The 15,052-nt window shown below is 44.0% G+C and overlaps 1 protein-coding gene across 2 annotated transcripts in view; it reads right to left on the bottom strand.

Moving 5' to 3' along the window:
• Window positions 1-15,052, bottom strand: part of LOC124622583 (juvenile hormone esterase-like) — a 167,295-nt gene that overhangs the window by 83,654 nt on the left and 68,589 nt on the right. For both annotated transcript variants that reach the window (XM_047148331.1, XM_047148330.1), the window contains exons 2-3: window positions 8,922-9,125; window positions 4,892-5,038 (exon numbers count right to left, since the gene is read on the bottom strand). In XM_047148331.1, coding sequence (XP_047004287.1) covers window positions 4,892-5,038; window positions 8,922-9,125 — 351 coding nt within the window. The remainder of the gene's footprint in view (window positions 1-4,891; window positions 5,039-8,921; window positions 9,126-15,052) is intronic.

Below are 15,052 nucleotides of genomic sequence, written 5' to 3' on the forward strand. Positions count from 1 at the left end.
ACGCTTAAAAATCTACACTAACACAGCCTACTGACGCGGCCAAAACTCGCAAAACAGGCGTGCGTATTCACGCCAGTGCAAGGTAAACAATATGATGCAAAAAATAAAGCTGCATGGCGTTAATACACACATCAAAAAAAGTTTGGCATCACCTCGGTTCCAAAAGTTTCGGAACCCGCACAGAAAATTAGAATAGAGATCAACATCATTTCCGCCCTTTTTATTGCACATGAAAACCACACATTACATGTTGTACCACCATACAGCGAGACCTTTAGAGGTGGTGGTCCAGATTGCCGTACACACCAGTACCTCTAATACCCAGCAGCACGTCCTCTTGCATTGATACGTGCCTGTATTCGTCGTGGCATACTATCCACAAATTCACCAACGCACTGTTGATCCAGATTGTCCCACTTCTCAACGGCGATTCGGCGTAGATCCCTCAGAGTGGTTGGGGTTCACTCCTCCATAAACAGCCCTTACCAGTCCATCGCAGGCAGGTTCAATAGGGTTCATGTCTGCGGAACATGCTGGCCCCTCTAGTCGAGCGATGTCGTTATACTGAAGGAAGTCATTCACTAGATGTGCACGATGGGGGCGTGGATTGTCGTCCATGAAGACGAATGCCTCGCCAATATGCTGCCGGTATGGTTGCACTATCGTCGGAGGATGGCATTCGCGTATCGTACATCCGTTACGGCGCCTTCCATGACCACCAGTGGCGTACGTCCCACCAACATAATACCACCCCAAAACAGCACGGAACCTCCACCTTGCTGCACTCGCTGGACAGTGTGTCTAAGGCGTTCAGCCTGATCGGGTTGCCTTCAAACACGTCACCGACGATTGTCTGGTTGAAGGCATATGCGACACTCATCGGTGAAGAGAACGCGATGCAATCCTGAGCGGTCCATTTGGCATGTTGTTGGGCCCATCTGTACCACGCTGCATGGCGTCGTGGTTGCAAAGATGGACCTCGCCATGGACGTCGGGAGTGAAGATGCGCATCTGTAGCCCATTGCGCACAGTTTGAGGCTGCACGAAGAGCATTATTCAACATGGTGGCGTTGCTGTCAGGGTTCCTCCGAGCCAAAATCCGTAGTTAGTGGTCATCCACTGCAGTAGTAGCCCTTGGGCAGCCTGAGCGAGGCATGTCATCGACATTTCCTGTTTCTCTGTAACTCCTCAATGTCCGAGCAACATCGCTTTGGTTCACTCCGAGACGCCTGGACACATCCCTTGTTGAGAGCCCTCCCTGGCACAAAGTAACAATGCGGACGCGATCTAACCGCGGTATTGACCGTCTAGGCATGGTTGAACTACAGACAATACAAGCCGTGTACCACCTTCCTGGGCGGGTTTAGTGACATCTCTGAACAGTCAAAGGGACTGTGTCTGTGATACAATATCCACAGTCAACGCCTGTCTTTAGGAGTTCCTAGAACCGCGGTGATTCAAAACTTTTTTTGATGCGTACATATAAATAAGAAGCTAGAAATAGCAGAAGTTAATTGTGGCAATCCCAAAGCAGAAGGCATCCCGTGTGTTATCAATGAGGATAATAGCAAAAAGAAATACAAGTAGTTCTATTCAGTCCTTAATTTTGATTCAAAGGGAATGCACTATCCTTTCGGGAGCTTCAGGTGAGTCTCAGATTCACGATACCGTAACAACTATGTGACATTCTGTACGCTTTTGAATATTTACAATAACAGATAAATAAATAATATATTCCTCTTCTGGATTGCGAGACGAACACACAGTATAATGCGTATGTAGTTAAATACCTGTAAATGTAAGCTTATTCTTATGGAGTTGAGTGTGGTTCCTTACACAGATATAGTGAGTGCAGCCAAGCTTTCATTGCACCTTGTATAAAATATATTTAATGTACAATTTCATCACTACTTGTTTCCATTGAAATTGATAAAATGAAGTTACGACGTTTACTTTCAGAATCTGTTAACTCTAAGTTATTTAGGATCTAACTAACATAAAATAAGTACTGGAAGGGGTGAGGGACCGAGAAGCACCTTAATTTACGGACTGTCGAAATAAAATAGATGAACAGATTATTATTTTCTTTTTTTCACGTTTCCATGCTATATCTTGAAATCGAATTTATTCTCATCTGGAAATTCATTTCGAAGGAACGTATTTATACTCCATAGTTAAAAGTAATAGCTCTCCCGAGCAAAGAAGTCAATAACATTCGCATTCCTGAAGTGCAATAGCGAAAAAATTGAGTAATTTCGGAGCCATTTTGACTGACTCGTGACGTGGCAGAAGGCCACTCAATTTTTTTAGTTGTTTGAAAACTATTTCCTCACCTCAAAATTCGAATACATTTGATTTTTTAATTCGAACTCTGTCACTTTAAAACTGTTTATAAATATCATAGCACCAGTCCAGCGAGACACGAGGAAGATCGACTACTCTTACACGGAGGATCTGGGCATATTTCAAGCAAACGCACGGTGATCATCGCCGAAAACCTTATGTCCTAGTGAAGAGTTGCTTTGAGTTGTTGTTGTGGTCTTCATTTCGAAGACTGTTTTGAAGCACCTCCCCATGCTAGTCACCCTGTGCAAGCCTCTTTATCTCTGCGCAACACTTGGTCTTCCTCTACAATTTTACCCCCCCAAATTTCCTTCTATTACAAATTCACGATTCCGTGTTGCCTCGCGATATATCTCATCAACCGATTACATATTTCAGTCAAGTTGTTCGTAAATTCATTTTTTATCCACCTCGATACACCACCTCCCTAGTAGCTACTATACCCATCAAATCTTCAAAATTATTCTTAGCACAAACACTCCAATTTATATTACATTTCAACAAATTCCTGTTTATCGTAAATGCTTTTCTTGCTACTGCCAGTCTGCATTGTTTATCCTCCGTACTTGCAACATCATCAGTCATTTTGTTGCCCAAATAGTAAAACCCATCTACTACTTTTAGTGCCTCAGTTCCTAATCTAATTTCTTTAGCATCGATTGATGTAATTCGATTACATTCCATTGTCTTTGTTTCTACTTTTGTTGATGTTCGTATAATAACCTTTTTTCAATACCTTATACGTGCCATTCAGCTGCTCTTCCAAGACTTTTGTCGTCTTTGGTGAATTACAGTGCCGTTGGCAAAGCTCAGCTTTTATTACTTCTCCCTGAATTTTAATTAATTTTCCCAATCACTCCTCGGTTTTCTTTACTGATCGCACAATATACAGACTGAATAAAACAAACCTCTCTCACCCCCTTCTCAGCCATTGATCCTCTTTCATGTCCTACGACTCTTAGAACAGCACTCTGGTTTCTGTGCAAGTTGTAGATTACTTTTTACTCTCTGGGTTTTATCCTTGCTGCCTTCAGAATTTCTAGGAGTGTATTGCAGTCCGCACTGTCAAAAGCTTTTTCTAAATCTAAATCTAAAAATCCTATAATGTTGGTTTCCCATTGCAAGTGTATCTTCCAAGATAAGTCGTAGGACCGGTACTACCTTGCTTGTTCGTACATTTCTCCGAAACCCAAACTGATTTTCCGCGAGGTCGGAATGTACCAGTCGTTCCATTCTTCTGTAAAGAATTCGTGTTAGTATTCTATAAATAGGACTTATTAAGCTAATAGATAATATTCACATCTGTCAGCAATTGGTTTCTTTGAAATTGGAATTATAACTTTCTTCTTGGTATTTCGCCAGTCTCAGTCCTAAGGATCTCAATAATTCGAAAGGAATATCGTCTGCTCCAGCAGACTTGTTTCGACTAAGGCCTTTCAGTGCTCTGTCAAGCTGTTCTTCTGTCTCAGCTTCCTACTTTGAGATACAGGGTGTTTCCGTGATGACTTTAGAAACTTCCGGTGGAAAAGGATAAATGTATCAATTCGAGGTAAGGGACGTTGGTGCGGAAACGACCAAGTCGAAAGTTAAAGCGAAAATCGCTCTGATCCCTCCGACGGGGGAATACGTATAACGGTATTGTTGTCGAAGTTTGTGGGATGGGAAACATTCTGAGGTGGTAGTACGGACCAAAACAAGAAAGAAATGGCGGGTAAACATGGGCTTTAGAATTCATACCGTAAGAGTTTTTCTGCTGCAAGCTCTTTCGTTCACGTATTCTGGAGGAGTTTGTACGACGAAAACAAGAAAATGTCCAGTATACATGGGACCTAAAATGGAAACCTTAACAGCTATGAGGACTTGTTCATGTCTGCTGCTGCGAAACACATCATTCCTACTGAACAAGTGCTCTTAAGGTTTGCATTTTAGAACCCTTGTTTAGATGGCAGTTTTGTCTTGGTTTGGTCTACAACATCACTCCTGGAAGGTGTTTGCCCTATAATCGTAGCAACAACAGTACCAGTACATTTAACTTACCGGCAAGGTAGCTCAGCGTGGTCGGTCAGAGGGTTAGCTGCCCTCTGTAATAATAATAATAAAAAAAAAAACAGAGTAAATGGATTCAACGACGAAATGAAACGGGTGTGTTATGACGTCCACGCCGAGCAGATGCAACGAACAAAAGCGATCAAAATGAGATCAAAAAAAAAAAAAAAAAAAAATACTTACGAATTCCACTGCCAGAAGCATCAGAACGATTTTCACTTATAACTTTCGACCCGATTGCTGTCCCTTACCTCAAACTGATACATTTACCCTTCTCCATCACCCCTGACACTTTTTGTAACGTCAACGTGTACGCATCGTATTATCGTCCGGATGTAATGACCAGCATTTGTAGTAGATTGGTTTGTGTATGTGTCTATTAAAATAAAACAAAAAAACAAAAAAAAAACAAAGACGTAACAGTAAAGCAAACAAAGAAGGGGAAGCTTTTCACGTACTACAAATGGTGCAGTGAAAGCAGATTGGGACTAGCCGTACGTACCGCGGGCTGCGTGTAGACGTTGAGGTATAGGCAGTCCTCTTGGCCCATGACGACCGCGTTGGGCACCAGCACGTTCTTCTGGACGCACAGCGGGCCGTCGGTGCTGGCGTTGAACACACCCGCCGGCAGCTCTGCGGACCGGGGATTCTGCCGGAAAAGTTCCTTAACGAGCACCCGGCCGTAACATGTGTAAAAATTATACGTCGGGCATGAACAGTCGTCAACATGACATCATTTACTTCGTCAGGTTGGCGACACTTTCGTGAACAAATAAGAAGAGAAAACAGCAACAGAACACACGGTTACGAAGAAACGTGTCACAGTTCTCGGAAGAAAGATCTGTAGTTACTGCTAGACCTTTAGTGATGTTCCACAGCAGTTTATAGTGCCGCTAACATGGATGACAAATATAATGCTTTCCTTAGCACATTTCTGATGCTCTTTGAGAGTTGCTTTCCATTAGAATGTGCTAAACAGGGTACTAGCCTAGGTGGTTGACTAGAGGGATAAGGATATCATATAGAACAAAGCGTGAATCATATCAAAATGTCAGAAGTAGTAGCAATCAAGCTACAGTAGCCCATTACGAACAGTATTGTAAGGTGCTTAAAAACGTTATTAGGAAGGCAAAGAGTATGAGGTACGCAAATAGAGTAGCTAATTCACAGGATAAAATTAAACCATATGGTCAGTTGTGAAGGAAGTGTCTGGTCAGTAGCACAAGGTCAACGTTATAAAGTCAATTCGTAGTAAAAATATTTCTCTTACTGATAAGTCAGATATACGTACAGTATTTAACAATCAGTTTCTGAACATCGCTGGTGAAGTAAATAAAAACTTAATTTCCACAGGGAATCATATAACTTTCTTGGAAAATGGCTTTCCGAGATTGTTTTCTGAAATACTCCTGTGTGATACAGACAACGGGGAGAGTGAGTCAATAATTAAACCACCGAAGACTAAGGACTCTCATGGATATGATGAAGTGCCTAGCAGAATACTAACCTACTGTGCTGCACAAGTTAGCCCCGTACTTAGCCATATTTGTAATTTTTCCTTTAAGACTAATCAGTTTCCCAGTAGTAAAGCCGCTACATAAAAATTGAGAAAGGGATAATGTAGACAATTTTGGACCTATTTCTATGCCACCAGTGCTTGCTAAATTTATTGAAAAGGCTGTGTAGGTGAGGACAATTGAACATTTTATTTCACATAATTTGCTATCAAATGTACAGTTCGGCTTTAGGAGCGATTTAACAGCTGAAAATGCTATATTGTCTTTCCTCTGTGAGGTACTGAATGGGTTAAAGAAAAGGTTTCGAACGCAACGCATATTTTTTGATGTAACTAAGACGTTTGATCGTGTTGATCACAAAATATTGCTCCAGAATTTGGGCTATTATAGAATGAGGGGAGTAGCCGTGACTCCACAATATCCTATCTTTCAGAAGTGCTAGTTCTGCAAGGTTCGCAGGAGAGCTTCTGTAAAGTTTCGAAAGTAGGAGACGAGATACTGGCAGAAGTAAAGATGTGAGGACGGCGCTTGAGTCGTGCTTGGGTAGCTCAGATGTTAGAGCACTTGCCCGCGAAAGGCAAAGGTCCCGAGTTCGAGTCTCGGTCCGGCACACAGTTTTAATCTGCCAGGAAGTTTTCATTATGAGGGTTATTGGGCAGGAGGTAACAGAGCAAGCGAACATATTTCTTCTGCTGGCAGTGTCACAGATTTCAAGCGCATGTTACATTGCTGAACCTGTTTTGGATATTTGAGAGGGTACGAGACTTTGATTTTTTTTTGTGTGTGTGTGAAATACTGACTTTTCTGAACAAAGTTTCCCAGTGAAATTTCAGCACCACACGTATAATTAAGTAAAAACAAAGCAATTTGACTTGCGCTTGTAAGGTGTCAGGCAAATCCAACACCTTCCATGAAAACCTTGACATGATAGCTATGATGATCTATACCGTTCCATAAGAACAGTATAGATCTTACCATAACAGTAGAAGGGCCACACCTGCTGCAAGTTTTAGCGTGAGACTATACGCATCTCTGTTTCGCAGCAGACATTAAAAACATTGCCCCACCACGAAAAGTATAACGTTTCTCATTGGATATACAGAAGTTTTGTAGGCGGAGCTTAAGGTTAACATTGAGACGCTGATTGGTCAGTTGAAAACACAGCCATATACCTTTTTCTTACACCAACTTCGGTAAATTGTAGTAAGGAGAAGTTCGAGAGAGTTGCTTCCGAGACGGCGAGGTGTGTGGAACTGCGCCTCCAGCCGCCCCGTGACGCTGCCTAACCACCGACAAGGTAATGAACGCACGCGATGCCGCATAACAGCGCATAAAGCTTCACTCAGAACTGCAGAAGTCTCATCTGTTACATCCCCTTTTTACGTAATACTAGTGTCGATCGTCAATTAAACTTCGTGGTGTTCACATTTGCCATTTGAAGTAAAAATCTGAAATGCGATGATTTTTCTGTTATATAACTATTGAGAAGACACATCAGCCACTGTAATTTACGACAAGTGAAACACGTAATTAAAGATAATTGAGGGTCACTGTAGACCAGTTTTGATAATGTTCTCTTTTATGAAACTTAATTTAAACCTACATTATAGATGTGATATGGCATAGGTCATCCTTCGATCTATTATAGAACTTGGAAACCCATTCAGGGAATATTCGTTCACATTTTTGTTGAACGCAGTTGGTTTTTATCATCCTGTATTAAGATATTTCCTTTTATCAATAGTACAATTTATAAACAATGTTTTATGGGTAGAATAAAAATTCCAATGGTAAACTTAATTGCTTTTTCGACGTTATTTACCAGCTAACTAAAAATAAGAAAGCCTTGAACCCCTTCCACTAAATTTAGTTAGTATTAAGATTCTTTTACAGGGAGTGCAATGGAGCTGACGCTGGAATCATCAAGTATTTGATTATATCATCGCTACTCACACTGAACTCTACACGTCATGTGTGGTCTGCCGTCTCCTTACCAGCAACAGGTCCCAGGTTCAAACTAGTCAATTCCCTAAAAAACACGTTCAGAGCGTCGTTGCGCGAAAGTGGTAGGGAGACACGACTTAGAACAGACACCACGCAGAATGTTAGAGGCTGTTTATATTCCACATCTTACGACTTCAACAATCGATGAACAAAGTTACGAGCGGATTCTCTATACCACTGTGTGGGCTGTTTGAAATTAAGCAGATTGAATAACTCGCTTCTTTTCAGCCAAATGGCAAGAATCTGAGAGGGGAAGCAGAAGGTTTCTTATTGGGTATATTTTTTGGGGGTTTACCAGACCCCGCGGTTACCTTACAGCCAGAGAAATTGTTCCGAAAATTTTGACCATAACCGGGGGACTGCAACTATTTTTAACTTTTTTCTGAGACAGTGTATCGCAGTCATAACCATTAAGGCCTAGTGCGCGGTTTTGTGTCTGAATGGTAATAACGTCCGCAGTTGGGTTTGGTTGTCTAGTAGCAAAATGCGAGGCTGGAGACACGAAGGTCGTGGTATCTAATCTTGGCCAAAGACCGGAATCTTTCAGTTTGTCTTTACGTTAGTCTTCACCTCTCAGTATGAAGACATATCGGGGTCGACACGTGGTCTGGGTTCCGCTTTAAACTTTAGGTCACTTTTCCCCAGTACTATCACAGGGGTACGTCAAAGGCGCGCAGGTCATCGAAGAAGCGACAAGTTGAAAGTACTCGCAGGCAGGAGGCTGAACATCCATCTTCAGGAACTTTCACCCAATGACGCCATACGAATTTACCTTCACTATAGTCGACGAAAAGTTCGTTTCAAATGTATACTTATTGATTATATGAAATGATAACAAATCAGTGTGGATCGATAGAAACTGTGCCAATCATTCATTAGCCTGCGAGTAAAGACAAGTTGAAATCCAATTTACATTTGCTGGAGATGCTATCTTCAGGAGCATATTAATCAATACACTGAACGAAATTTATGGCCTGTATCTCTCATTACAGCAGTATTTTGAACACTTACACGAAAGCGCAGGTCGCCCACCGGCGGTTCGGCGTACGGGATCCCGCGGAATGCGGCAAATATCCTGCCATGGTACGACGTCATCCAGCTCCCGAGGATGTCTGTCTCGTTAAGCCGAACCGTCGGAAATCCAGCGTCATACCAGTGTGCTGCTGTGGACGCCAGAAAAGCCAGTACCCACGCGATTCTCATGACGATCTCCATCTGTGGACAAAAGCACGAGACGCGTGAACAAGAAAATGCACTGATAAAAACACTCTGTTAAAAGGCATGTTTAACGTTTACGGAACTATTTCGTACAACCCACTGATCCTGAACGGTGTTGGGTTGCTCCCCTAAGACTCACGAGGCCAGTAATGACCTTAGCACTAGTATCTGGTGGGCTTACAGACGTGTTTTCACATGGAACAGTGGGATATGTCTGATAGTGGACCAGGACGGAGATACTAACTAGCTAAAATTCCGACAAGATAGAATGCAGTATTTGTTTACTCAGCTTCGAAGCTCGGTGTTTCATAAAAGAACGTATTGCTGTCATCACAGTACATCTAGCCATCAGTTTTTTTTATGTAGGAGTCATTTCAAAAGTGGTTTGCAGACAGGCGCCACATTCGAAGGAGTCACCTAACGTATAGGCCAGTCAACAGCGTGTGAGTACCCCGTCTTAATTGGATGTCTTAGTGTGCCCAATAGAAATTAATATAATTCTTCAAGGAAGGGCCAACTGTAATTAGGGAGGCTTTAGTGCAGGTTTGCATTGTGGTGTGCAAGCATCTCGTTTTTCGATCCGGCATGATTTATCGTCATAAAGCCCTATCGCACGAGTACTGAGTCACCGCTGCTCATTGTCTCCCGAAAGCCCTTCGGTAGCAGATCTCGGGTTCTGCCGTCCCTAGGAATTTTTGCAGACGAGTCGCAACGTCGATGCTTCCTAACCAGTCTGCACTCTTCCATCTCCACTGCTGCTTGCCTAGCAACCTCTGTAACGCTCTCCTGTCCTGTTAACAGACTGTTAAAATGACTCTTTATCCGCTTCACGTGAGGAACTTTACAGCCCTTAACAGTCACACTAGCAGTCATGTGTCAGTTTTGTAGCTGTTGTTCGCTTGAAGACTTGCGTCGTATCAGCATTGTTCAAGCATCTACGGGAAATCCGATAGGATATCCGTGTAGTCTGTGGGTGAGGACGGTAATAAAAATCCTCACTGTAATAGTTTTCGACAAGACTCACCAACGCTCTTGATGACCTCACTAAAATCATTATGTATTTCTTTCTACTGGTCGTGTGTTTGAGGGAATACTCAACTGACACCTGAATTCGCAAAATAATTGGCGGAAAATCTGTGACATGTCGTTTAGTGCCGAATTGTTGACACCATCATCTCAAAACTATTTCTTCTCCCAAACAGTTCACTTAGTATCTGTGTAGCGCTTGAAATTTCCTGGCAGATTAAAACTGGGTGCCGGAGTGAGGCTAGAACTCGGGACCTTTGCCTTTCACGGGCAAGTGCTCTATCGACTGAGGTGGCCAAGCAGAACTCACGACCCGTCCCAATAGTTTTATTTCTGTCAATACCTCGTCTCCTACTTTCCGAACTTTACGGAGGCTCTCGTAGCCCCACGTAGCACTTACCCTGATCAGCCAGAACATAATGACGACTGCCCACTGCACGGATGAATGCCTCCTGGTGGCCTAGCGAACATGTGACGCAGTAACAGAAGTGTGAAAGCCGGGAGGAGATAGATGCGGAATTACCCTAGCGACGACGAGGGCTGCAAGTGGAGAAATCCACTGAGATAAGCGACTGCGACAAAGGCCAGATTATTATTACGCAGAGCCTATGAACGAGTAACTCGAAAACGGTGTAGCTGGTCGAACGTGCACGTGTTACTATCATGAGCAACTACGGAAAGTGGTAGAAGGGCAATGAAACTACCAGTAGGTGCTAAGTGGTTGGACGTCCACGACTCTTCAAAGAGTGTGTGGTGTGGAGGCTTGTCTGCCCTGCAAAGTAGGACAGATGGCACTCCTGGCGAAAGAGCACAATACCGCTGGACGCACATGTATTTCGGAGCACACCGTTCAGCTCCTCTCGTTGAACAAGGGGTTCCGCAGCAGACGATTCCTCCGTGTTCAGATATTGGCCCAACGACTCGCCAATTACGATTTTAGAGGGCTCGAGATAATCGAGATTGGACCGAGTATGACTGGAAAAAAGTCAGCTCGTCGGATGAATCACTTTTCTGCTACACCAGACCGTCGGTCCGCTCCACAAGCACCATCATCCAGGAAACGACTGCTCGAAACGTGCACCGCGCCACAGACGCAGGCAAGTGGGAGCAGTGTTAACGTAAGGAAGAAAGTTTGGGTGTAACATCCCGTCCACATCGAGGTCATTAGAGACAGATCACAGGCTCAGATTGTGTCACGGATGGGGAAGGAAATCGCCCGTGCCCTTACAAAGGAACCATCCCGACATTGGCTGGAGCGATTTAGGGAAATCACGGAAAACCTAAATCTAGATGTCTGGACACGAGTTGAACCGTCGTCCTCTAGAATGCGAATCCAGTGTGCTAATCACTCCGCCAGCTGGATCGGTAGCAGTATTAATGCTGCGATAGACATTCTCCTGCCTTTTCACGGCACCTATGGTAGTAATTGAAGACACCAGCTCATGCTTGATGTCTTCCCTGACGACGATGTAATCTTCCAGCAATATTACTGTCCGTGCCTTGAAGCCAGAATCGTACTACAGTGGACCGAGGAACATGATTGTGAAGTCACGTTAATGTCTTGACCACCGAATTCGCCTGATTGAATCCGGTTTTCTCATCTGGGTCGCTATCCACCGCCATCAGCGCGTACACAAATCAGCTGCCATTTATTTACGGGAACTAAATGACTTGACACCTGGGGCCATATAGCTCCAGAAATCTACCATCGAACTGTAGAAACGATGTAACACTGATCGTTTGTATATTGCGATATAAAGATGGCCCAATTAGCTATTAAGCAGGTGGTCATAATGTTTTGGCTCGTCAGTGTAAGTGAACTGGTGTATGCAGTTCTTATTGCTGTAAGCCCCTCATCCAGCGGATGATAACAATGTACTATAAATGTGATTCATTTGCTGAAAACGGCCCGCATCTCGTGGTCGTGCGGTAGCGTTCTCGCTTCCCACGCCCGGGTTCCCGGGTTCGATTCCCGGCGGGGTCAGGGATTTTCTCTGCCTCGTGATGGCTGGGTGTTGTGTGATGTCCTTAGGTTAGTTAGGTTTAAGTAGTTCAAAGTTCTAGGGGACTGATGACCATAGATGTTAAGTCCCATAGTGCTCAGAGCCATTTTGCTGAAAACGAACAATTATTTCCTCAATAATTCAAGAACAGTCTTAATGGCATTTATTATTGTTATAATACCGCCAACCGGTTTATAACAATAATAAATGCGATTAAGACTGTTCTTGAATTGTTGATTAATCTTACTAATCGCTGCTTCTCTCCACAACCATGTTGTCCAAAAATTATTTCCTCTACTTAGCATAAACTAATAAGACAATTCGTTTTACGAGTAATGGGCATTACAACGATCTCCTGTTTGTATCAGTGCGGCCGAAGGACAGTAACTTTGCAGGTGACTGGCTTAGTACCCGCCGTTCCCATGGTATGCATTTATTCCAGTCTTCTGTTAGTCCATCTCCTCCTCCCCCCCCTTTTTTTCCTCTCTCCACGTTGCCGTAATAAGAGGCTGGTGGTTCTTACCCCTACAGTGTTTATTTCAAGATTGCAACTAATACGTGTACCAAATTGGATTGAAATCGTTTACACATATTTCACACATTTCACAAGTATTTGTTCGCATCTGTGTGTCTAACGAACTGCGCTCTGCAATTTCATTTTCACGCAGCTTAATGTTAATGGCATCGTATCTCCTTAACTATGTGCCGTACAATGATATAACTTTGCAAGTATATCCGATGGTATGCGTGGCTACTGTCTGCGAAATGTGTTGCGAATGGATTTAGCAGTAAAGAAGTAATCAATTAAAACGTCGTGAATAATGCTGCAGTTGCTCACGCATCTCATTGTCTATGATGTCGTATGTCTCGCAAAATTGTATATTTCTGTAGGTACATTTAGCGGCATATGTGGATACTGTCAACAAAAAGTGTTGCGACAGGCGTATTCCGTGGAAAACGTGGATACTGTGTGCGAAAAGTGTTTCCAATAGAGTTAGTAGCGAAAACTTTAAACGTCTTGCATGATGCGGTTGTTTTCGAAGCGCTCAGTGTTTGTGAGTCGTTTCTCCTGAACTACGTGTCATACAATGATGTATTTTTTCTGGTACATTGAGTGATATATATAAACACTGTCTGCAAAATGTGTCATGAATACAGTTAGTAGAAAAGAAGTAATAAATTAAAACGCCATGACTCGCATGACAGTTATACTACATCAACAGCAAGTGACGTCATTTTGTGGGGTCGTCAGCGAGAAAAGGTTTCTTAAACGTATGAAATGATGTGTAAAGTTTGTTGCAAGTCTAACTGCTCTCATTCTCAAACACAGGATAACTAAATTATGAGTCGTGGGCTACACTCCTTTTCCACCCCGACCGACTTCATTTGATGGGAGAGTAGTTCTTACCCCCACAGTAATTCTTCTAGATAGTAAATAATATGTGTACCAAGTTTGGTGGACATCTGTCCTGTAGTTTATGAGGAGACGTGGAAAATGCATACATATTTGTATACTTACTTAAGTACATTCAGTTTTATAATTCACAACCAATTCTACCAATAATACCTATCTACGAAATCGCCTCATATCGGTTCCCACTAAACAGATTAGGTATAATTCGAAGTCACGTTCCCATTTATACAGCAAAACGAAGAACGCTGCATGCCGTTTATTAAGAGTAATGCCATAAAATATACACTCCTGGAAATTGAAATAAGAACACCGTGAATTCATTGTCCCAGGAAGGGGAAACTTTATTGACACATTCCTGGGGTCAGATACATCACATGATCACACTGACAGAACCACAGGCACATAGACACAGGCAACAGAGCATGCACAATGTCGGCACTAGTACAGTGTATATCCACCTTTCGCAGCAATGCAGGCTGCTATTCTCCCATGGAGACGATCGTAGAGATGCTGGATGTAGTCCTGTGGAACGGCTTGCCATGCCATTTCCACCTGGCGCCTCAGTTGGACCAGCGTTCGTGCTGGACGTGCAGACCGCGTGAGACGACGCTTCATGCAGTCCCAAACATGCTCAATGGGGGACAGATCCGGAGATCTTGCTGGCCAGGGTAGTTGACTTACACCTTCTAGAGAACGTTGGGTGGCACGGGATACATGCGGACGTGCATTGTCCTGTTGGAACAGCAAGTTCCCTTGCCGGTCTAGGAATGGTAGAACGATGGGTTCGATGACGGTTTGGATGTACCGTGCACTATTCAGTGTCCCCTCGACGATCACCAGTGGTGTACGGCCAGTGTAGGAGATCGCTCCCCACACCATGATGCCGGGTGTTGGCCCTGTGTGCCTCGGTCGTATGCAGTCCCGATTGTGGGGCTCACCTGCACGGCGCCAAACACGCATACGACCATCATTGGCACCAAGGCAGAAGCGACTCTCATCGCTGAAGACGACACGTCTCCATTCGTCCCTCCATTCACGCCTGTCGCGACACCACTGGAGGCGGGCTGCACGATGTTGGGGCGTGAGCGGAAGACGGCCTAACGGTGTGCGGGACCGTAGTCCAGCTTCATGGAGACGGTTGCGAATGGTCCTCGCCGATACCCCAGGAGCAACAGTGTCCCTAATTTGCTGGGAAGTGGCGGTGCGGTCCCCTACGGCACTGCGTAGGATCCTACGGTCTTGGCGTGCATCCGTGCGTCGCTGCAGTCCGGTCCCAGGTCGACGGGCACGTGCACCTTCCGCCGACCACTGGCGACAACATCGATGTACTGTGGAGACCTCACGCCCCACGTGTTGAGCAATTCGGCGCTACGTCCACCCGGCCTCCCGCATGCCCACTATACGCCCTCGCTCAAAGTCCGTCAACTGCACATACGGTTCACGTCCACGCTGTCGCGGCATGCTACCAGTGTTAAAGACTG

This window comes from Schistocerca americana, chromosome 7 (genome assembly GCF_021461395.2).
Source record: "Schistocerca americana isolate TAMUIC-IGC-003095 chromosome 7, iqSchAmer2.1, whole genome shotgun sequence".
Classification (NCBI taxonomy): domain Eukaryota; kingdom Metazoa; phylum Arthropoda; class Insecta; order Orthoptera; family Acrididae; genus Schistocerca; species Schistocerca americana.